Source organism: Neolamprologus brichardi, chromosome 22, assembly GCF_056152115.1.
Source record: "Neolamprologus brichardi isolate AB-2024 chromosome 22, ASM5615211v1, whole genome shotgun sequence".
In the NCBI taxonomy this organism is placed as follows: Eukaryota; Metazoa; Chordata; class Actinopteri; order Cichliformes; family Cichlidae; genus Neolamprologus; species Neolamprologus brichardi.
This window is the reverse complement of record NC_142124.1, coordinates 16,041,822-16,066,453: the sequence shown is the minus strand read 5'-3', so window position 1 is coordinate 16,066,453 and position 24,632 is coordinate 16,041,822. Positions and strand designations below refer to the sequence as shown.

Below are 24,632 nucleotides of genomic sequence, written 5' to 3'. Positions count from 1 at the left end.
CAATCCTAGCAATAAAGACTGATGGATCAGCTGATCAGTGAATTCCCTGCTGCACATCCTGCTGTCAGATCTCATGGGGCATGCTATTTGATCCATTTTAGCTTGCCTCTGCAAGACACTTTGCAACCCACCCAACCTGAGCTTCTCCATTTCAGGCTGCTTATGCTTCTTCTGTGAAGTGATCCTGTTGCTGCCTTTGCTGTCTTTTGAATTTCCAGAAGAAGAAAAAGTAAATTACTGAAGCTGGAATAACTGTCCCATACACTTTGAGCTTTAGTTGGGTAAATAAACTTTCGGTTAGTTAGGTGAGAATCACAAATATCCTCTTTGCTCCACATTCAGATTGTTGTGTTTTAATCCAAAGGTGATCACAGATCACACCCTTCATACACCCTAGGGATGAACCACTGAAAACAGCCCATAATATGTACACTGTATATATAGATATGTTCTTAAAATATGAAATATACTTCTGTTTACAACAGACTGCGCAGCCCGTCAATGTTATAACATAGCTGACAGGAACACATGGCAAAATGAAGCCGGCCAATACTTGCACAGTGCAGCCAAAATGCTTCATTCACCCAGTCACACCCACATTCATCCATCGTCATTTTTTTCTATACCTAACCACCTTGTTTAAGATTCATACACAAACTTTTATATAGGCATCAAGGGCAGCCCAGGGTACAACATCGAGCACACTTTGACATATAGACGAGAAGAGCCAATAATCAAACCTTCAGATTAGTAGAAGACTCTGCCTCTGACTCTGAGCCACAAACACATTTAGTCCATATTACATCTTGAACAACACGTTATAGATATGTTTTTCATGGTTCTTGGGTCTAAGGTGTCCACTGCCTAAGAGGCCTTTTAAGTGCATTTTCAGAGATGCAAAAAGGGTCAATGTGAGACCACAATTTAAAACAAACATAAAAAGGAAAAAAATCCACATAGAAATTTTTTTTATATGTTAGTGTGCTCGCTTATTTTTGTGCATTGATCGATTAAAGTGTTATTAGCAGATGCAACCTGATTCTGTTGATGATTATACAATTGTTGGTAAATAAATAGCGTGCCACAAAATCCTCTTAAGAAGACAAACGGATCAGAATGTAAAGAACAGATGTGTGTGCTGATCATCATCGACTGCAATGTGAATAAGTGGATAGTAAACCAAGAGAAGAGGGATTAGTGGTTTGGAGACTGCGGCTATATACCTTGATCGGCTGGTCACCAAGTCTTTAGCCGTCTTCGCTCTCATTTCCTGTCAGCTTTCTGTATAATATTGTAAAAATCCAAAGGCATGGCAGCGGTCTGCATAGCGGAGAGCTGCAATGACGAAACTATATGAAGAGAACTGGACAGAAGGACATTATGCAACGTGGAGATCTGAGGTGGCCTTTGCTATTTTTGGTCTCCATCTCTGATCCGGCCTCTTCCTGAATGCCCGGTTGGACGGAGATTTGCTGATGAATGCAGGTTCCTTAAGGTAGCAGATGGTAAGTTCCTGACTCAGCACAAGCTCTTCTTCGTTAGTGATTGTGCACGTTTTGCATCATTACATCTCACAATCATGCAGCTGAGCGAGAGAGGGAATTCAACCCCTGACTCAAACACCTGATCGTTTTGTTGGCTTTCGCTGAATCCGGCGGGAGTGCTTTCAAATTTCAGCAAGTTCTTTGCAAAGTACAATTAAGAGTGAGGGCAGCGTAGGTGGCTGTTAGCAACTAAAACTCAAAATGCAGAAAATCATTTACACCTGTTATGTTTTCCCAGTTTACAGTCGATTAAAGGAGATTTATTCAGTTACAGAAAGGAAAGGAAAACAGTCGAATCATCTTGCCTCTTTAGCAAGTTTAAATCAGGGAACATGTTATAGTCCACCTCTAATAGTTAACACCAAATAATGATAATAATTTTGAATCTGCTTCTCTGGCTGCTCGGGAATCAGTGTCACTTCATTTTCTGTCTAGCCACTCCTAAACAATGCAGAACAGCTTGTTATGTAATTGAACGGACCATTGAAAAACAGGATTTTTATAATTATAGTGAGACTATAATTAGTTTATTAAATCTAACCATGCAAGTGTTGATTAGTCTTAATTATTGGTTCAATAAATGCATTTAGCTGCTTAAAGTCTCTGCAGAGCTTTTTCTGTTTTGGACATGAAACAGTTGTTTACTGTGATGATGATATTGCTACACTAGTTCTTCGTACTTTCACGCTTGGTCCCAAAATTTAGCTTCTACCACACTTATTGTCAGGGTTCCTGGGTCGGTGACCCAGTGTTTTCAGTTTTGTCACGTTTAGGTTATGTTGCCACATCAATGTTCTCACTTCCTGCTTTTCCTGTGTCAGTTCGTCTCTTGTGTTATTAACCAGATTATGTTCAGCTGTGTACTCACCGGTCTCTCATTATCATCCTCATCAGTCTGTGTATTTAAGTCCTCTGTTTCCACTCGTTCACTGTCGTGTCATTGATGTTAATGTCGTCTCTCCGTATGTATGTTCAATTCAGTCAGTCAGTCAGTCAGTCAGTCAGTCAGCCAGCCAGCCAGCCAGCCAGCCAGTCTTTCAGCCAGTCAGTCCTTCGTTCCTGCCCTGTTCATCCACGATTCATAATAAACCATCTTCAGTTCTTCACTATCCACGAGTCCTGCGTTTGGGTCACTTCCTCGCCTCCACACACGACACTCCCGACACTTATAAACAGACAAAATTACTCTGTTGTTCCAGATCACACTAAACACTTCTATAACCCTACATGGGTTACTTCAAAAAACTACTTATATACCCCCTGGGATAATTATTAGAGGTCAAGTAATAAATAAAATAAATGAATTAGGAAACACTTAATGTGGGAAATTGATCAATGAAACATTCAAGATTAAAATCTTTACTGACATACAAGCAAGCAATGTATGTAAATAAAAACACAGACCTTTGACTTTGGATTCAAAGTCTCACCAAAAATCAAAAATAAAATTCAACTAGTTCCTTCATTTTTTTTTTTCAAAAAACTGGCAAACATAAACATAAAAGGCAGTATAAGATAAAAAGTTACAGAGTTTCTTCTGGATTTTAAGCTGTAATATCACGAGACGTTCTGAACTAAGTCAAATACAAGAAAAAAAACATTAAAATTTTACTCTTAGGTTTTAATTGGAATTTAAGGAAAATGAAAACCTGGGTTAACTATTGCCACCATGGTATGTCACATCTAGCACTGCTGCCTCACAGAAACAACATTGTGCCTCATGGCTTTAGCTCCACATGTGAGAAAAAAAATAATCCTTGTGCTCGAAGCAGCACGCAAACATCAGTCCACTGTATGAATGACTGGGAAATTACATGAATGGGCACCTTATTCATACTTTTGTAGCCTGCTTTCTTTGAAAGGTCTGCTTTTACCGCTTTACGTTAACATACAAAATTGTCTCCAGTTGTCAAGACAACAACTTAAAACACAAAGCTCAAGGTTGCAGTTTAGTAACAGCAGCAGTTACAGTCCTGCTTGTTACAATAAACCTGATTTTCTAAGAGTGGCCATACAAGGTTTGATTGATTTGCTGGGTTTTTGAGTCAAACTTGCATTAAATTTTAATACTAAGCTGTACATTTACATTTTCCCCCCTGCTAGAATGATATAGTGTGATACAAACTGGGCAAACTGAGTCTGATGCGGAAAAGAAAGCATGGTCATTACACCATCTCATGGACCTTGACCAATCAACTGTTAGAAATCCCACCTTTCCTAATGTCCCTCCTTTTTCAGGAGTCTTACATTAGTTTTAAACTAGATGAACAGCCACAGTGTTACAACCACAGAAGAACTTGTGGTTAATGTCTTAATCAAACTTTTAAGAAGCCTCCGATGGGGCAAAAGAGTTAAAAAGATATTCCTTTATTTCCAAGTGTGAGTGCTGAAATTCATCCCCATCTGTTGTTACACATAAATCTCTGCATTTGGCTGACCTGTGCCTGCCTCCCGTCATCCAGTGCACTGTGTTGGATGGAGTCCAGGAGCTAGTGCATATAATCCCCCAGCATGCACCAAGCGCCCGCGCGTCCGCAGCCAGGTTGTTGTTGCCATGAGGACAGAGTAGCAACAGGAGGACTGAGCTACCGCATCGCGCTTCCCTCAGAGTTTCAGTTTGAGGAACGGGAGCATGAAGCTTTTTTTTTTTGGTGATGTGTTTGATTGCTCTGGGAAGTTTCTTGGTACATTTGGATTGGATTTTTGATAAGCAGTGATGTAGGGAGGAACTGAAAGACTGGCACATCTACTTTAGTTTTTTTTTTAGTTCTGTTTTCTTCTATTAGTATAAAAGTAGAACAATATAAAACAGAACAATAAAAAAAGAACAAACAAAGAGCACAAGAAAAGTCATTTGCATGTAAAAATGGAGCTATTACAATGACGAACCCATCAGTCTGAAGAGAAGGTGAGTTGGCTGCTTGCTTTTCCTTTGATTTCTTTACAAACTACTGCAACTCCCTTTTTTGCACCACCATCCTGAGTCTTTGAAACTGCCAAGGCACACCTGTAAACTATTCTCACTCTCAAGCATGCGCCCTCCCAGAGGAATTCAGGAGGAGTACTCTTCCGTGATTCAATGCCACTGGGAGCTGCCGTCACCACCAGCAATCAGACTCCGCTCCCAAGATCCACGCAGACACCAGTGCTGATGTAAAATTACCTGAAAAGTAGATGCATGCACTCCACGGTGGCGTCTTTATTTGGATGTATCATGTGGAAAATGACTGAGGAAATTCTAAGAAAGCAAAGATGACAAGGGTAAAATCAGGATCAGAATCAGCAGGAATGTGAAAATCAGTGCGGCAAATGAACCTTTTTAGGTCCAGCACGTACGAGTACTTTCTTATCTGCAGCCACTTTTGTGAGAGATGTCACAAACATAATGGACATCGTTCTTTCTTTCACACCATCTCTTCTCTTACGTGTGCCACGCTCTGTGCAGCTCAGCACAACAACGTGTGAGCCGAGCTGCCAAAACAGAGGGTGGCTTCACACTTGAAGGTGTTGCTTTTTTATCTCTCTCTCTCTTTCTCGTGCTCTTGGGAATCCAAACAGCACATTTCAGCAAGTCGCACATTTTCTGACGAGCTGCAACGTTCGTCGTTTTTACCTGCGTGCAACCCAAGTTTAACAGGAATACACCTGTTTACATGTTCACATGTTCAACCACAGAGCCACCATTATGTGTTTACTGGCAACACATTAAGACACTACCTTGGCAGTACTTATGCACCAAGCCTGTGGACAGTGTTTCCTCTAGGCACCGAAATGCTTTTGCTTTTTCCGCCACCTACTGGCGGATGTGGCAAAGTAAAATAAAAATACATAAAACGAGCTTATGATGATTTGAGATTGAAAAAATGTTAGTGGCTATAATAGGCGTCCTTCCAGTCATGCATGTCTCTGTTATGTGATCACAGTTCTAGGAATAATAAGATCATGACCTTTGTTTTCCATAACTACTGGCACTATGTTTGCTACTGTCTTCAATTATGTAATGTCTGATTGACAACCTTTACACAGCAGACTATTGTATTTTCTGTATTTTGTGAAAGCTTCACGAGACTTTCTGTCGCAAACATCTTAAAGAAAATTATAAAAAATCAGAATTATTTGTGATCCATCATTCAGTGGCTCTGAACTTTACTAAACCTTTGCCAAAAAAAATTAAAAAGACGTAAAGTACAGCCACCTTCAAATCAGCTTTCACCAGTCCTTCTTTACAATCTTTGTAAATAATAAACGTTAAATGGTTTCCATCATTTGTAGAAACTGAAGAATGTGCACAATAATAACAATAATAATAATAATTTAAAAATCTAAATTAGTCATTGTAATACTGGCCAGGGAGTATGCGCTACTCTCACATTACAATCTTGCCCAGAGAGGCATGTAACCGAGGAACTACAGATAACTCTCGTACGTGATGCCTCATGTGGTGCCGGTTTACTCTTTCTCCCTCTATCCGAAGAAATCAAACAAAAACAGTGAGCGTGCAATCTGCTCTTGTTTTTCTGGGTCTAATTTATTCCGAGTAGAGCTTTGAAGCTGAAATAAAATTATCCACAGGACTGCAGCCTCTTAGAGGAGAGGTGCACCGTGCTTTTGCACGAGCAACCTGGAAAGGGCAATTCAGGTCAGCGTGATGCAACTTTTGTCTGGTAACACTCAACAGATAAAGGAGAAGCGATAATCTCATACAGAGATGGATTCTGTTGAATGAACTGCAGTATCGGTTCACCGAGAAGTTAAAATCTTAATTTAATATCTTTATTTTGTCGTTGGTTGTTTACATTAGAGGGGAATGGGTTTCTTAAACGAATCCACAGTGTGGAGGTTTGTCCCTGAGCTTTGAGAACTGTAACAAAATAATGAGCTCAAATTTCAACTCCCAGCCTCCCTCAGCGAATCGCTCAGGTGTCGAGGTTTCAGACGGATGATTTTGGAGAGCACTTCAGATGTGAATCTGGCTTAAATGTCACATCAGTGAGGATAAAGGAGAAAAATGATGAAACTGATGAATGAAAGGTATTATATGAGCTGAAATTATTAACACTTAAAGTCAGTCAAAAGCACATTCCTCAATATTTGTAGGTCTACAAATAAAGGACACCTGAGGTCCTGTAAGGTATATTTTTTGAAATCTTGTGTGAAATAAACGACAAAATATCACCTTACAGGGCTTCAGGGGTACGAGCTGTTTCCATATACACCTCCTGTTTGTCAAGAGCAAAAGGATCACATTATTAACTAGTGGATTTAGTTGTGATTGAACAAACTTTTGCCACGTGTAAGAAATTGTTATTTTTCTATATACATTAAAGGTCTTTGTTTAATGTTATTATGGCTTGGATTTAAAATTATAAATCTTTTTTTCACATTCATCTTTTTTGGCTTATCTAGTCAAAATGCATGATCATGCAGGAGAGATCATTTTTCCCATAGAAGACCACAAATCATATTAATTGTGTTCTCTTCATATTTGGGGGTGCGTGGGTGGGGGGACGGTGGTGGTGTTTAAAACGCTTAGACAAGCAAATTAATAAGTGCTTGGCAACCATATTGCCACATAACTGAGGATAAGTGGCTTCTTTCAGCATCGTGACTGAATCAAATATTCACATTTGCTGTTTATCCTAATTAGAGCCATTTAGTTAATCTTCTAGAGAGGGAGCTGGAATGGAGATGAGCAGAGAAAGAGCTGAATATCAAGTTTTATTAAAAACACACACACACACACACACACACACACACACACACACACACACACACACACACAAACAACAAAAACTGTTGGAGCCCGCCTGACACTATACTTAATGTTGTGTAGGAACAACATTAAATCTTTTAGCCATTGAATTATGAGAGTGGGGAAGCTTTGTCTCCTTCCACTGAAGTGGGGCACTTTAATACTTTCTTTGTTGGTGTAAATTCTCCAGGCACATAGATCTCAAAGGGCCTCGGGAGTTTTAGAGAGTAGATCAAAGAATGAGGATCAAATGAACATCTGCCACATTCATCGCTTGTGTTAAACAGGTTTTGTAAATTAAAGTGTATTATATGTAGAGTTTAAACAGATTTAAAGTCAGACTGGCATTAGATAAAGTTAATTTAACCCCATCAAGGGATCTCTGCCACCATCCCTCTGACAAGTTGACACCCAATTCCTCTTTGCTCTATTCCTAACTGGCAGTGGTGATACAAAAATAATCATTTATGAGTAAAAAAAATGTATACAGAAAGAGCCGTGACTCCTTTCACCTGTGATTCACTTTATCTATCCCCTCACTCGTGCACACAGGTCACCAGATGTTCGAGAGGAGCGCTGTCCACCAACGGCTGTGCTGGGGAGCTCTCTACCTGTTGGCAGCAGGGGTGGCACTGACATCTGAGACGCGTTGGCTGTGTCCACCATCCTGCCACTGTAATGTTACGGTGCTGGAAGTGAACTGCTCTGGTGGCCAACTTACCAGAGTTCCTGATGGTCTCTCACAGGAAGCCAGACTGCTAAACTTAACCCACAACACGCTTAAGACTTTGGTGCGTCAGCAGTTCCACACGTTGACACAGCTGTCGGACTTGGATTTAAGTGACAATCTTTTGGTAATAATTGAAGTGGAAGCCTTTCTCGGCTTGCAGAGTCTGAGAACTCTGCGCCTTTGTCGCAATCACCTGAAGATTATTCCAGTGGGAGCGTTTGCTGGCTTAACAAACCTCCAGTTACTGGATGTAAGCAGCAATCAGCTTCTTGTTTTCCTCGACTTTACTTTTAGTGAATTAACTTCCCTGAGGTTCATGAAAGCTGCAGATAATGACTTGGTTTATGTCTCTCATCAAGCTTTTACAGGACTAATCAGTCTGCAGGAGCTGCACCTTGATGGCTGCAACCTTACTGCTATGCCAATGGAGGCGCTCACACAACTTAGCGTGCTGAGAAGCCTTAGTTTTCACCGACTGGGCCTCACTACGCTGCCAAACTACTCTTTCCGCCATCTAGTCCACCTAAAGGAACTTGTCATTTCTCATTGCCCCTGGCTGGAGAGTCTGTCAGAGAACAGTCTCTTTGGCTTAAACCTCACATCACTAACCATTAAACACGGCAACCTAAGTGCCTTCCCCTACATCCCCTTACATCACCTTGTATATCTCGTATACCTTGACCTTTCTTTTAACCCCATCACCTACATTCATGCAAACCTTCTCGGAGACTTGCTCCGGCTCCAAGAGTTACATCTTGTTGGGGGATCGCTGCTTAGGATTGAAATTGGAGCATTCAGGGGTTTGGCCCACTTCAGATTGCTGAATGCATCCAGAAACCGTCTTACCACACTTGAGATTGGAGCTTTTTATTCAGTGGACACCCTAAGAACTCTGGGGCTTGATAACAACCCACTGGCATGTGACTGCCGTTTGCTTTGGGTGGTGCAAAGACGACTATACATGGACTTTGGTGAAAGTCCGCCAACTTGCATTACCTCAGTCCAGCTGCAGGGCTGGAATTTTCTGGATTTCCCTGAGGCTGAGCTGCCGGATTTGCTTACCTGTCGGCCACCTCGAATTCTTAACCGCAATGCTCAGGTGATGAAAGTAGAACAGGGACACACAGTGGTGTTTCACTGCAGTGCCGAAGGTGACCCTCTGCCATCTGTCAGATGGCTAAACCCACAGCTAAGATCTTTATCACCCATCGGCAGAGTACGAGCTCTGTCCAATGGCTCGCTGGAGGTTCGCTATGCTCAGCCTCAAGATAGTGGCAAGTATCTCTGTGTGGCATCAAACGCAGCGGGAAACGACAGCGTGCCCTTTAGCCTTCATGTCCAAACCTTTCCATCATCTTCTAAGAAACCATTTCGTCTTAAAGGTTGGTCTGCCTTTCCATCTGCTGCTCCAGGTGTGAATGGAAATCAGAAACTCAGTTTTGATGTAAAGACCCTACTGATAGCAGCAACCATAGGGTTTCTCTCGTTTTTCAGCTCTGTGAGTGTTTGTTTCATTTTCATGTTCTTCTGGAGTAAGGGCAAAGGTCAGATAAAACACACAGCCACAATCGCATATGTGCCACGAAGCGCCATGTCGAGCAGTAATGGAGGGACAAGCAGCTATATGGAAACGGGGAGGTTTACCATGAAGCTGTTATGAGTCAATAAGCAAAGAATACACTCACCTGATATTAGTAGGTATCAGTGAATAAACTGAAAGATGCTTCAATTTATTTGTTTTTTTGCTTGAATCTGATAATAATGAGCATGTTATCTTAATTAATATTTTAAATTGCATTTAAGAAATGTGACCTGACAAACCATGATCATGTTTATCTTGCAACACAAAAAAATAAGGAAATGAGGATAAAATAAATTAAAGAGTGAACTTAAAATAACAATTACATTGGACTTCAGGTGGACTATTTGGACTGATGAGATATGGAGAATCTAACAATAGCGGTATTAACCTTATATTAAGGTTAATGTGCAGTTTAGTATGCAGCTTTTTTTCTGTAGCATGTTATCTTTTCTTGATTAATTTCTGCACTGTTTATTATTTAATAAATGTGTGAAATGCGAGTTGGTTGTTTTTTGTTTTTGTTTTTTTTTATATCCAAGAACTTAGAAAAATTTAAGTGATTATGCTTTCACAAATTTTGTGTACTTATTTAAAAATTTACAGCACTACAGCATCCAGTGAGGAGCAGCACACACAGCACTTGGTTTAATGCGTCTATATGTGAACTGCAAGGTTTTAAAAAAAATCTCCATAAGCAGTTTTGTACCTAATTGTGGGCAAGTAGACCGTAATACTTATAGAATAATCCTTTAATTGTCCCACAAGGGGAAATTTGGTTGTAACAGCAGCCAAAAAGACAAATATACTACAAACAGTACACAGGACACGGAACAGAAACATACACAATTTTTCTTACATATTTACATTAAGGACAATGGTTACTATAAACAGAGAGTACTGTACAGTTATTAAATTAAATAAAAATAATTACAGGTAAGAGGCAAACCAGGTTGTAGTGCGAATTGGTTAATTAACTAACTTATTGCAGTTACAGCATTGATGTAAACATCTATGTTTGTTGGGAGCAGTTCAGATTGTACAGTCTGACAGCTGCAGGGAGGAAGGACCTGCGGAAACGCTCCTTCATGCATCTAGGATGCAGCAGTCTGTCACTGAAGGAGCTCTGCAGTTCAGCAACATCTACATGCATGGGGTGGGAGACTCTGTCCATCAGAGATGTTATTTTGGCCAGAGTCCTTCTGTCTCCCACCACCTGTAATGGGTCCAGGGTGCATCCCAGAACAGAGCTGGCCTTCCTGATGAGTTTATCCAACCTCTTCCTCTCAGCTGCCGATAAACTGCTGCTCCAACATACTACACTGTAAAAAATGACAGATGCCACCACAGAGTCATAGAAGGTCTTTAAAAGCGCTCCCTGGACTCCAAATGACCTCAGCCGCCTCAGCAGGTAGAGTCTGCTCTGACCCTTCCTGTAAAGAGCATCAGTGTTGTGGCTCCAGTCTAGTTTATTATTCAGGTGAACACCCAGGTACCTATAAGAGTCTACTATCTCAATGTCCACTCCCTGGATGTTCACCGGTGTCAGTGTGGTGGGTCTGTGTCTCCGGAAGTCCACCACCAACTCCTTCGTTTTCCCGGCGTTGATCAGCAGGTGGTTCTGCTGACACCAGTCAACAAAGTCCAGAGTCCACTGTCTGTACTCTGAGTCGTCCTCACCTGTGATGAGGCAGACTATGGCAGAGTCGTCAGAGAACTTCTGTAGGTGGCAGCGTGGGGAGTTGATGGAGAAGTCTGCAGTGTAGAGGGTGAAGAGGAACGGTGCCAGCACAGTTCCCTGTGGGGCCCCCATACTGCAGACCAGCGTGTCAGAGACACAGCCCTGTGACCTCACATACTGTGGACGTTCTGTGAGGTAGTCCAGTATCCACTGGGACATGTGGTGGTCCACTCCTGATAGCTCCAGCTTGTCTCTCAGAAGTCGTGGCTGGATGGTGTTAAAAGCACTGGAGAAATCAAAGAATCTTATCTTACCTTCACCGGTGAGTGGAGCTCACTGACAACGGTAAAGAGTGGATATAACAATAAACAAATATAATAAATAAATGCGTAATGAATAAATGACTTTAACAGTAGATAGAGACGGCTGAGTAGTGCAGTCATTATCGTGCTATAGTTAAAATTACAGAGTTGCCATGACAACGCATACAAAAGAAGACCTCAGTGTCATGAAACAGTTATACAATTTTTGAATAAAATATTTTCTAATAGAAGCTTCGCATTAACTGTGTAATTGATTATCTTTTCCTATGTCAAGCCAAACAACTAAAATAAACTTTTAGTCCGCCCGCTAGCCCGGAAGTAGATCAACAGTCCCGGATATGGTTGCTTGCTAAATGAGAGCTAGCGGTCAGTTGTGCATTTCATTTGTCAGTGTTTATTGTCTCTTATAAGAAAAATTATAAAGTATCCCTTGAATTTAAAAGGGTCTAAAAAATATGGGCACCTACATACAATTAAGCAAATATACTGAGTAACGACGAGGTCAAATAGGTTCCCGCAAAACGATCTATATCTTTTAGCGTAACATAACGAGCTAAGTAGCTTAGCATTGATTAGCATAGTTTGAAACCACAATCATGAGCCTCGCAGTTGGCCGCGAACCCAGAAAGACTGCGGGAAACCGTATGTCTAAACTACTGGATGCTGAAGAAGAGGATGAGTTCTACAAGACCACTTACGGAGGCTTCAACGATGTGAGTAACCAAACTGATAAACAGAGCGCGACAAAGAGATAGCATTAGCCGGCTCCAATGTTAATAACTAGAGCCTACAAAAACAAAGTTTATTGTCCTGCGCGCAATGCCTGAAACACCGCTGCTCGATTTTGGGGAAATTGGTTCATACTTATTTGCTGCCCGACGATAAAGCCCGCAGCCAACTCACTTATTTATATTATTTACACATTAGTACAACGGAAGAATTTAGTTTCTGCCAGGCTACTGACCATGCACTAGTACAGGAGACATCTCTCACTATTTTGAGACTGACATGACTGGGAGTGGGTCTCACTGATATAAATCAGACTCTCGCAGCATTACACGATCCAGACCTTTTAGACAAGCCAGCACATCTTCACACGTTTATTTTAATATTAAATCCTAATGAGAGTATCATATATGGCAGGGCCACTGCATTATACTTCAGTACTTTTAAAGAGTTTGTCAGGAAGCTCTTGACTAAAGGGTTATGTGCATGTAAACAGCAATTTTAAAAGCTATTTTAGTTTTATCATGTTCTTGCTAGGGCAGATCAATTAAATGTATTTATTTATTTATATTTGTTGGGGTTTATTGGGTCTTGTATCATAAATTTAGTAGTGCATTGCTGAAAGCACTTACTTCCTCTGTACTAGGCTGAGGTTGTGGTTTAAAAGTTGATTAACTCTCACTGGTAATTGGGGAGTCATGTTTGATTGTGATTTTTAACAGTAACCATTCCTGCCATCATTTCCGTAGTAATGTTGAAAAATAATCTCATCAGATTTTGGATTTTGACAAGAGAGAAAACTGAGTGTGAAAGCGAAGCTGTCGATTTTACCAGTCGATCTGTGTTTCTACCCTCGCTATGACCACGAGCTGTGGGTAAAAACGAGATTGCAAATGCAAGCGTCAGAAATCAGTTTCCTCCAAATGGTGTCTGGGCTCGGCTTCAGAGAAAGAATGAGGAGCTCAGTGATTTGAGTATAGTGTCTACTTTACATATCAGAAGGAGCCGGTTGGGGTGGGTCAAGAATTGGATTATGATGCCTCCTAGGGGAGGTGTTTTGAGTGTGTATTAGCAGGAGGTAGACCTGGAGCAGACCCAGTAGAGAGAGGTCTGGGGCTTCTCTACTTAGACTGCTGCGCCTATGACCTGGACCTGGATTAGCAGCACAAAATGGAAAGATAGATGGAGAAAGCTCTTCATTAGGCTGGGGTTCTCAGATCTGAGAGTACAGTTTTGGAACTATAAGAGAAATGAGCTTTTGACCTGAATTAGCAATGAATTAAAAGGACACATCTAAAAATGAGTGTGTCTTGCCACTGTTCATTTGAAATGGTGACCGTGACTTAGTTTAGAGCTGGCCTTACAATTATAGTTTGAACACTAGCTGTAAGCAGAGCCTAGATGATGCCAGCTTTTCCCGCTTCACGCTTGAAGAGAGAAGAAAGTTGTGTGATATTGTTTGTCAGAACATTTGATGCTGTAGCAATCTCACACGTTATGGTTTGCTTTTGAAGATGCTAATTTGTTTCCTCAATTTACAGTGTGGCTAATTTTCTTCAAACAGCTGCTGGTTCAGGGGTCACCTTGTGTAGGGGGATTTGGCAGCGGCAGCTCTGGCAGTTCTGACAAGAGTGGCTTCATAAAAAAATCACAAACAGATCCTGAGATGCCTCAGTCATCTCTGCTGGGACGTTGATAAAGCACTGTGAACGTGCCTGTGTGTGCACACGCTTCCTTTATCTGTGCAGTTTTCAGGGATATTTTTGTCTTGTGCTGCTTTCTAAATCTTTACTGTCGTTGGATGTTGGGTTTCAAAATGACCCACATTTATTTTAATAAATTTGAAAATTCACATTGTTAGTGCACATAATGCATTTGTGTTATTTTATTTATCTTTGCACCTGGTTTGGGCTTAAGGATGCTTGTTTGAGTTTTGTGATGTAGCTTTGACAATGAGGGGAAACATCTTTATTAAAAATAAATAATCTGTTTATTACTAAATCTCTTAATGGGATGTGACTTTGCATACATTGCTACACACTTGCCAGATACAAATGTGTCAGATTTTAATCAATAGGCCTGAAGACTACACTTAGAAAAAATGCAGAGGAAATTTGGTGTTTGGTGTCTTTGCTGGTATGTCTCGGATTACTTGCAGATGGTTTGTTCTGTTGTTCTTTTCCTGATTTTTATTTATTGCTCCATTTGTTTGTCGTTCAGGAATCGGGAGATGATGAGTATCACGGAGAACATTCAGACACAGAGGACGAGGTTGACAGTGACTTCGACATCGATGAGGGTGACGAGCCGGACAGTGACCAGGAGGAGGACGCACCTCGGAGGAAAAGTCGGGTTGTCACCAAAGCTTACAAGGTACTGCAGAACCAATCATACTTTGAGCTAAGCTGAATTTAGTTGCCCTAATACCTTGTGTCATCATGTATCACTTTGCAGCGGACTTGAAAAACAAAGATGGAAACTGTTTGTTTTTCCCTTTAAAAAGAAAAAGGAAAATTACTATTTACCACCTTTTTTCAATCCCTGTGTTGTCCTTCAGCCCCACATGGGTACAGTTGCACACATGTGTGCTCCTTATCCCTCAGGCGAACAAGCTTTTTAGCAACTAATGGCCAAGTCGGACCACTAATGACCCCATTATATTTTACACAGAAATACTCTTTTAAGTGGCTCTGTTTCTGTTTGTGCCTGTTTCACCTATGCTGTTTCCTTTATCTGTGCCAGATATTCTAACATATAATTAATGATGTTTTATATTTTTATGGTAAAAGGAGTTAAGCCTCTTATCTCTGTCAGTTTCACTGTTTTCCACATCATATTGGCATTAAGTATCTGCCTCAAGGCTTCTGCAGCAGTGAATCGGAGTACTCAGTGAGATTAGAAAAGTGGTATCTAAATACTAGTTAAAAAATAAACAGTACATTATCCTTGGCTCACAGATGGGCCAAATCCTTTATAAATCTATGAAGAGCTGAAGGATAAAATCATTGTAGGAAAGATTTTTGATTTAAAAATATCATACTGACACATATAAATGACCTCAGTCAGTCAGCCGAAGGTTAAAACTGCTCTGCAGCTCCACAGAAGCCACTGGTTGTCAAATGACATGTATTAACATATGTTAAAAACAAACAGATTAAAAAAAAATCCTTTAACATAACAGTTTTCATTGTTTTTAATATTAATATATTTTTTATTTCTTGGCATGAACATGTTTAGTGTGTGGTTATAGCATAACATTTAATGTTTTTCATCTTCTTCCTCAAACTGCATGTCAGTGAAACAGATGCGAATTGAAAATGCTCTCTGTCTTTGTTTAATCCAAGGAACCAATAAAGGTGCCAAAACCCAAACCTAAAAGAACAGAGGAGCAGAAGAAGACGGAGAAAACTAAAGTGGAGCCAAAAAGGAGGATTCCACAAGAATTCCAAGATTTTGCAGAGAGTAAGATTTCTCTAAACTTCCTACTAATGCTTCCATAGTGCTTTCCTTTTATTTGAAAAGAAGGATGCATAAACCTCCCAGTCGTGTGCATTCAGTGACTGGATCATAATATTTTGGGAAAGTTACAAACATGTTTAAAAAAAGTTTTATTCCGCTGGGTTTAGTTTTTTTTTTTAACACTGCATTTCTTAATTCTTGTGCAGCTCGGAAGTCTGTCCGACAGTCCACCAGTGAACATACACGAAAGACGAATCTGCGCTTACAAGAACGCCAGGACGCCCCGCGAAGGCGACGAGGCGCTCATCGTGACCGACCCCTCACCCAGGAAGAGCTGCTGGCTGAGGCGAAAATAACAGCCGAGATCAACATTCGATCACTTGGTGAGAACATGTTGGAGAGTTACTCTTTAAATATCTGCACAAACTTTGGGTAATTCAGGACTCTTGGTTATCTTTCCTGTTATGCAAAGAGAGAACCAATGTCGAGATTAGTGTGTCTTAGCAGAAACATAGCAAACAGAAATGATACCAGACAGAAACCATCCTGTTAAGCACTCCAGGATGTGCGAGTACTGAGTATCACGTTGCCAGTTATGTAAGCTGAAGATTATAATTATCTATTAATCAGGATTGCAGGAGCAAGTGATTGTAATGTAAATCAGTATAGTTCCACCAATAATTTACCTAAAGCTGTTTGTGCGGTATAACAAAACACATCAGTGTGGCTGATTTTTACTTCACGTCTGCAGAAAACTACGAACGCCTGGAGGCAGACAAGAAGAAACAAGTCCACAAGAAGCGGCGTTTTGAAGGACCAACCATCCGTTACCATTCAGTCCTTATGCCCCTCGTCTCAAACCCAGTCCTTAAAGAAGAAAATGTTGATGTTGAGGGGTACGTAGAAACTCGATGCTACCTGGTTTTTCTTTTGATTCTGTTTTGGAGTAATCTGCTGCTTAAACATTGACCGAACGGGGTCAGTTGGGTATTTTCTGTCGTTCTTTTCATATAAAAAGGGCAAACACAACAGCTTGATAATAAATGGCTTCACCTAACCACTAACTATGAGTGAAAAAAAAGTTTTTGTATTATAATTCGTATTCTCTGAAAAATGGCCGAAAATCATAAATTCTGCCAGGACATGTAGACTTATGAGCACAACTGTCTGATATTTATGTTATAAATGTATATTCTTGGTTTTGTCATATTTCATTTTCCTAAAGGTTGGACCAGGACGTTCCCCAGACTGCACCGCAGAATCCCACCACACCTTCCCAGCAGTCTGCTGGAGGCCTGTGCTCCCGCACTTATATAACATTCAGTGACGACGAAGCGTTTGAGGTCGCCTTCCCGCCAAGCTCCCAGACGAGTCCTCAGGTGCCCATCCAGGAGGTTTGTCCTGTTACCCACAAGGCCGCACTGTACCGAGACCCAGTCACAGATATACCGTACGCTAACGCACGAGCCTTCCGCATCATCCGGGAAGCATACCGCAAATACGTGGCCGCTCATGGATTTCCGAACACTTCAGGAGGGTCGACGGTACTTGACTCTTCAGCAGCGAAGGGTGCCCGGCAGAAAATGGTTATGAAACAGAGTGCGGCTGCTACATAGATTCGTTTCAAAAAGAGGATAAAGGATTGGTTTCTGTTTGAAATTCTCAGTGAAATGATCGAAAACACTGTTTTTATTTCTGTCCTTACAGCTCATGAGGAGTCTGGTGGAAAAAACTGACATTTTGGGTTTGAGCTGTCACTGAGCTGCTAAAAGGAAAAAAAACAAACAGTAGTAGAACCAAAACAGCTGCCGCGTGGCCTTAAAATGTAAAAAGTCTTATTTGTGAAGTCTGTGTGGAAATCAGCTGAAAAAGGCGTGCATCTGCACAGTGGCAGCTGTGATTGTTCTTTTTATTTAGTTTGTTTGTTTTAGATGTATGTTTTTGTTTTTTTTTACTTTTTTTCTTTTTGTGTTTGCAAATATTCTCATCAAAAAAATAAATTTTGGGAACTTGTAATAATTGAGAGTTAAACGAGTTCTGCTTTATAATAAAAAATGGGACGTCTGTACAGCGGGAACCACAGGAAAAACTGGGAAAATAAGCCCATCATCATCATAAAATCATCTTTATTTTCACCAGACTAAAATCCATTTAATCTCTCATGCCCGTCTTAATTTACAGTTTAGTATTTGTTTTTTTGTTTTTTTTTAAATTTTTGACTGATAGAAGACAAAGAACTAAATGTCATGTTTCGGTTTTTAATTTTCAGTCCAGCACCGTAACTAAAAAAAACATCAGACTGTTTTGGAAAATCTGGGCCCCGGAGTTTAATTAATTGTCTGAGTCTGACAAATCACTGAGACACTTTTAATTGATCAAAGCTTTAAATCCTCCCTCCTGTTATACATTTTAATTTTTAACACAGAAGCAAGCATAAGATATTCTCTTTTATGGGTGAGAGCGAGGCAGTTTCTTCCACATTTATCTCCTGGTTCTTTCTTAATGTGTAGTCTGATAGTTTAAATTTTATTTTATTTCCTCTATCTGCCTCTATGCAGACAGGGCTGTCTCATTGAGCATTCAGAGTATATTCAAGTTCATCGTGAGGCTGTTATAAAATGTTTTTTTTTCTCCTCTCTGAATTGTTAATAGCAGAAAATTGCTTGAGCTTCAGTCTCGAACAATACTGCTTTGGTGATCCCTTTTTTAACTTAAATTAGGTTTTCTATATTTATTCTCTGTGTGTAATCAGAGAGACAGAGTAAGCCCTTAACACAGCTGAGTGCTTGACTAGTGTGAAACCTTTGACCCCTTCTACACCGAACTATTCCCCTGCACAATGTCCCATAGTCCCAGCACTCATAACCCCCACAAATACAATTAATTTAAGTTTCAAGGCCTCAGATAATCAAAGGTTTCACATTTATTTTATTAGAAACAGCAATTTGTTTTGGGTTTTTTTTAGCTGTATCATAGGCGATTTACATTCAGCCTTCACCTGGGAGCAGAATCGATGACTGGTGAAGCCCTCTCTGATCTCGTTTGGAGTTTCAGGTACAAATCCTGCAGTGTCTGCTTTCGTGTCAGTTCAGACAGAGGCTTTGCCTTTGCAGGAAAGCTTGTTTGTTTCAAGCAGCCCTGATGATGTTGAGCACAGCATCTCTGAACAGTCTGTGTTCTGGTGCATAAGTAACCAGGCTTCTTTGTTTTCAGCTCATCTCAACTCGGCAAAGACATTTGTCATCCATCCAGATCACCTAATGAGTCCATTTTCGCAACAATTGCTGCTCCTCTCTTATTTCCAAAGGGGTTGCCACAGCGGATATTACTGCATATTTGATTTGGCGTAGATTTTACACCAGATGCCCTTCACAAAGCTACACATCCATTTATCTGGGCTTGAAGCTGGGACTAGGAATACACTAGCGTCCTACCCCTTAGACTTGGTTTGTCTGCTACCAGTCTCGAGCTGTGGGTCATTTGTATGTAAGGTTGAAAACCACTGACAACAAAACTCATTCATTTGTTTCTGTACTGACACATTAGAGTAACCTGTGAACCTATGAGGTACTGATAGTTAAGAATGTGTAAATCTTTAATCGCCTGATGACATTCATTATAAAAATGTTTCAAAATTTTAATAATCTAAATGCAGAACCTTAAGTTATCTAGATAACGTGACAGAGCCAAATTCTACCACTGTAAGTATTAAATGCTGTGTTCTAATATTACACACTCTAACAACACTTTATTTGGTACACCTTGCCAGTGCTGGTTTGACCCCCACCGCCATCCTGCCCCCCCTTTGCTTTAATTCTTTTTGGCATAGATTCAACAAGATGCTGGAAACATGTTGGTCCATGTTGACATGACAACATCACACAGTTACTGCAGATTTTTTGGCTGCACATCTATGATGTGAATCTCCTGTTCCACCAAATCCCAAATGTTCTCTGTTGGACTGAGATCTGGTGACTTGTTAGATTTTGCTAAGCTGTGTATTCTAGCCTTTCCTGTTCTTTAGCTGAAAGAAATGGCAGCTAGTGTGGTCTTCTGCTGCCTCAGCGTGCATTCAGAGATGCTCTTCTGCATTCCTTGGATGTAACGAGTGGTTGTGAGTTACTGCTGCCTTCCTATCGATTCAAAACAGTGTGACCATTCTGCTTTGACCTCTGGCGTCAACACGTGGATATTTTGTCCTTTTTGGACCACTCTCTAGAAATCCTAGACATGTCTGTCTACATGTCTAAATGCACTGGTTGGCTTATACTTGTAAACGAGCAGTTGAATAGATCTACCTAATGAAGTTGCTGGTAAATATAGTTTCACTTTTGTTTTGACACTGCTCAGCCTCCAGAAGAAGCCGCTTACAGCTGGAAAAATGAAAGCCATTGAGGGAAAAATAAATAAATAATTGGTTTATAAAGCGAACAAGAAGAAAAAGAGTACCTATAAAAGTACATTGTGCATACACATAAGTATGTATTGGAAATGAGACAAAGGATGTCACCTTTCCAAATATTTCCCCCCCCCCACTTTGGATGTGTTAACTGATCGGGAACACTTGTGTAAACTGAGACCTTTTTAAAATTACCGTCACCTGATGCTTGCATTGATAGGTGATGCATTTATTAAGGCAGTGATCTACTGAAGTGAATAATTCACTGCTTAAATGTCATTTACATACACATGAATGCTGATTTAAAGTTGCCATTAAGACCAAAATGTCACATTTACAAAGAGAGGAGCGAGGAGAGTCAAGTCACCGTAGAAACGAGTCAAAAAAGATAAAAGCTCCTCCATTGTTCAGATGCTCTCAGTCGAGATGCAAACAATGTCGCATGCAAAGTGAGGAAGCAGAAGCAGATCAGCCATCTGTAAGTTCTCCCAGCAGGCCATCCGACAGCCAGGCTTACTCGCCCTGTGTTTGTCATATGCTGAGCTGACAGACTTACAGTACCTTGTATTAATCATGAGAGTAAACCAAAAAAAAAAAGATCCCTCCAGACTGATGTGAGGAAACACAACAAATTGATTCATGTTTTTTAGCTGTACTGTGCTGCTTTGGGAGTTAACCAGCCAGATATTCAGCTAGGCAGAGTGAGGATTTGGTGTATGAAGTAATTTCCCTAGTTATTTTCTGCTTAAACCCAAATCATAACCAAGCACACCATGTGTGTGCACGCTTTGTGCATTGTCATGTTCACATTGTTGCCACAAAGTTGCAGTAACACCCCGAGCCGAACTGCATTCAGCACTTTCTGAGGATGCAAATTTCAACGATGACGTTGCACGAAAAATGTCACTTCACATTAACACCAACAGCATGAACCAACACAGTCGGGGAGACAGGAAAAAAAAAAGTAATTTTATTGTGCTTTTTCCAATTCTATCAACCTCAATGCTTGGTCTTTGAAAGCGGCGTCTGCCCACACACTGCCACTTACATTGGTGAAGAAAAGAAAAAACAACAACAACCTAACACATTTATTCAAGAATAACAAGTTATCCCTTAAAGCGACTATGATGATGAATTCGGTGTCGGGCTAAGCCAGCGTCTCTGGTGGATAGACCGATGTAATCTATGCAGTTAAGATTTTTAGCCTTTAGTGTTGTTGTTTCATATTTAATTTTACAGCGTCGCAGTTTAACACTTCTAAACGCTCCTCGTATCATCTGCAACAGCGCAAGAGCGAAAGCTTTGTCTCCCACATACTGCACAGGGCATATGGTACCAATTGAACAGTTTTCAGAATAGGAAGAGAGGGAACTGCATTATCACTCGTTCTAGTGTGGTAGTTGCCATGGAGACGAGTGTAGGTGGTGTACTGTGCTGTACTCTGCTGTACTGCTTCTCTTGTCCTCTCCCCTCTTCTAATGCCCACCGTCTCTGTTCTGCTATCCGCAACATCCGAGTAACTTTCATTTGTTCATGTTTACTCAGAAGGCTTCTGCTGTTTGTCGTGTATCGATGCTTTATGCCTCCCCCCCCACCCCACCCCACCATCTAAATCAAACACACAGTCTGAAATGGACAAGCTACTTAAATTATGTAATTAATATACATTACAGCTGGCCTAATTTTGTGTTTCCTTCCCATTTACTGAACCCTCTCTGCTTAGATCCTACAAATCCTACAAATCCTACAAAAGTTTCCCGTTTTTTTTCCCCCACCTATAAATGTTATTCATGCTGACCGCCCCAGTTCTAGTATATGTTATGCTTTGTCAGTCTTTTTGCACACCAGCTATTCTTTTAACAGTTTCCATGGAGATGTGTTTGTGCATGTGAGTGATCGAGGAAGGGTTGAGAGTGAAAGAGTAAGGATGTGTCACTTCCACTTCGAAGGGCTTTTCCCCCCCGGTTGTTGTTTTAGTGTAATTTGGAAGACGGTGTGTCCCGTCCGGTGTCCCAAGATAGACGTTCAGCAGCGTCAGTGATTTTTGTTTCCTGCTTCTTGTACTTGTCTTTTCTTGTGTTTGCTACAGATGCATTACACTTTAAATCCCAATAAAAATGTAGAGATATTTCACATAGTCCTGCTGTGCGAGTCTATGTTAACGCAAAGGTTTTATCATCTTTGTTGTCGTATTTGGAGCCGATCAAACTTTTGCTGATTCATTCAAATGTTAATTATGATTAGGAAAAGTAGTTATTGTTGTTTTGTATTCCCAGTTTACCACCAGCCTCGTTCTTGTGGTGTAGAGAGGGGGAAAAAAACCTAACTGGGTTAAAATTCTTTTTCAGGATTTATGTAACACAGTATTTATATATACCCACGAAATGATCTATGACACATTCAGGATTTAACAATTAGCAATACATATTTATGTAACATGTTTACATCGCAGATTCAAAAGAAAAAATCCTAACAATTGTTGCCTCCACATGTCTGGACCTATATGGAGAGGTTTGATGGAATGGCTTTTTTCCCCCCTTTCCCAGTGATCAGAATAACACCACATTACAGGCTATTAAAATCCAAATGAGTCACACGCAGACGTGGATTTTACTGTTGTTTGGACACTGTGAAGGCAAACAAAACATCACGGTGGTCTTTACAGGGCAGTTTCACTTTTTTTTTTTTTTTTTTATGTCTGTCTTAAACATATACTGGTTACTTTATTTGTTGCATCTTGCTAGTACTTTCAATCGCACAGATCCAACAAGGTCCTGGAAACATTCCCCAGAGATTGTTCTCCATATTGATGTGACGGCATCACAAAGTTGCTGCGGAGTTGTCAGCTGCACGTTCATAATGTGAATTTTCTGTTCCATCAGGTCTGAAGGCTGCACTACTGAATATGGAGGCCATCTGAGTACAGTGAACTCATGGTCATGTTCAAGAAACCAGTTTGGGATAATCTGAGTTTTGAGACACTTTGCGTTATCCTGCAGAACGTACCCATTGTGCTCATAAATTCTGATTCTACCATCTTAATGTTGCAACACAAATCAAGACTCATCAAACCATGGAGTGGTTTTCTAATCACTAATTGATTTGAATTGCTGCCATGTTATTGGCTTATTAGATGTTTGCTTTGACAAGCAGTTGAGTAGATGTAACTAATGAGTCTATACTGTAAGTTTCTGGATGTGAAACAAGTCAATACAAATTTAAGAAGCTGGGGACAAAATCAACAAACCTCACCCAGTCCCCATCTTTCTGCTGTCCAGCGGTTAGCAGTTAAACAGCCCAAAATTACACTCTCTGTACACGAAGAAGAAAAAAAAGACTGAATTGAGTTGCTAAAACTCCTCTGCATTTCAGTGATGAACCATTGTCTGGACACTGAGCTACTAAAAAAAATCAAACACTGGAAAATACCACCTTTATTTGGCTAACTGAATCCTAAAATTTGGCATAAACAGGCACTGAGCTGCTCAGCTTACCTGTCCTGTGGAGTGCTACTCAGCCTGTGGAGGCTATTGCATAATTTGTTGAGACTATTTGTGAAGCTTTCCAATTTTGGGAAAATAATGCTGTAATCAGGATTCTCTACATTTTAGATTTTAGCCTGATATCTTAACTCTGCATGTCCTCCTTCACTACATCCATGAACATCCTTTGAGGTCTTCCTCTTTTCCTCCTGCCTGGCAGCTCCAGATTCAACATCCTTTGACTAATATATCCACCATCCCTCCTCTGTATATGATCAAACCATCTCAGCCTCACCTCTCTAACTTTGTCCCTGAGCTGGCATGTGAGCATTGTTAAAGGCTTCTTAAAATTCAAACCTCTCCTTTTAATATGTTGCTTCTTTGAGCAGACACCTCCATGCTATGTGAATCATCAGTGGCCAGAATAACACTGGGTTACAGGTTAATTTGGGAATGTGTTGTGTTTAATTGCTGTTCAATTACATCTTTTTGGGGGGTTTGTGTAAAGATTGGACACTAATGCACCAAAGCATCTAGTCAGTTGTTGTAGTGCTTACGCCAGATGCCACAGGTGAAATTAAGTTACCACAAACCAATTTCCACAGTCCCTGAGGGCTCTCTCAGTCTTTTTGCCTTCTGAGCTGCACCGATTCAGTAAAATGTCTTTTACAGGACTCGTCACAGCAGTTATTAAAGCAAAAAATAAAAAATAAAAAAATAAGTTCATTGAAATATTTTCAGATGCAAAAACTTGGGAAGTGCAGCATCCCTACTCTCGTGTGAGCCCCACTGCAAACACTCACTCTGCATATTCAAGAAGTAACTCCGCTGAACTTTCCAACTCGTACCGTTTTCGTCGATAACAGGCGGAACAGTGGGCTGCCGACCGTCATCGTTTCGTTGCGTTTTGTGGCGATTGCAAACTCCAGAGATGGTGCAGCGCAGGGCGGACTCTGC

The 24,632-nt window shown here is 40.6% G+C and overlaps 2 protein-coding genes across 2 annotated transcripts; both read left to right on the top strand.

Moving 5' to 3' along the window:
• The first annotated feature begins 4,084 nt into the window (after positions 1–4,084).
• LOC102793638 (leucine-rich repeat and immunoglobulin-like domain-containing nogo receptor-interacting protein 1) lies at positions 4,085–10,102 on the top strand. Its single transcript, XM_006787906.2, has 2 exons — positions 4,085–4,452; positions 7,849–10,102. The coding sequence occupies exon 2, from the start codon at positions 7,857–7,859 to the stop codon at positions 9,684–9,686; it is 1,830 nt and encodes a 609-aa protein (XP_006787969.2). The 5' UTR covers positions 4,085–4,452; positions 7,849–7,856; the 3' UTR covers positions 9,687–10,102.
• A 1,735-nt stretch (positions 10,103–11,837) lies between these two features.
• Positions 11,838–17,925, top strand: vps72a (vacuolar protein sorting 72 homolog a). The gene is made up of 6 exons (XM_006787907.3): positions 11,838–12,322; positions 14,556–14,708; positions 15,680–15,797; positions 16,001–16,177; positions 16,546–16,690; positions 17,020–17,925. Exons 1-6 carry the CDS (start codon positions 12,206–12,208, stop codon positions 17,408–17,410), a joined length of 1,101 nt encoding a protein of 366 aa, XP_006787970.1. The 5' UTR covers positions 11,838–12,205; the 3' UTR covers positions 17,411–17,925.
• Positions 17,926–24,632: the final 6,707 nt, after the last annotated feature.

Bases quoted from the DNA above. Each gene is read 5' to 3' on its own strand.
- LOC102793638 (XM_006787906.2), top strand. From the start codon at position 7,857: ATGTTCGAGAGGAGCGCTGTCCACCAACGGCTGTGCTGGGGAGCTCTC.
- vps72a (XM_006787907.3), top strand. From the start codon at position 12,206: ATGAGCCTCGCAGTTGGCCGCGAACCCAGAAAGACTGCGGGAAACCGT. The intron at 15,798-16,000 runs GTAAGATTTCTC...ATTCTTGTGCAG, and splicing joins ATTCCAAGATTTTGCAGAGA to CTCGGAAGTCTGTCCGACAG. The intron at 16,178-16,545 runs GTGAGAACATGT...TCACGTCTGCAG, and splicing joins GATCAACATTCGATCACTTG to AAAACTACGAACGCCTGGAG.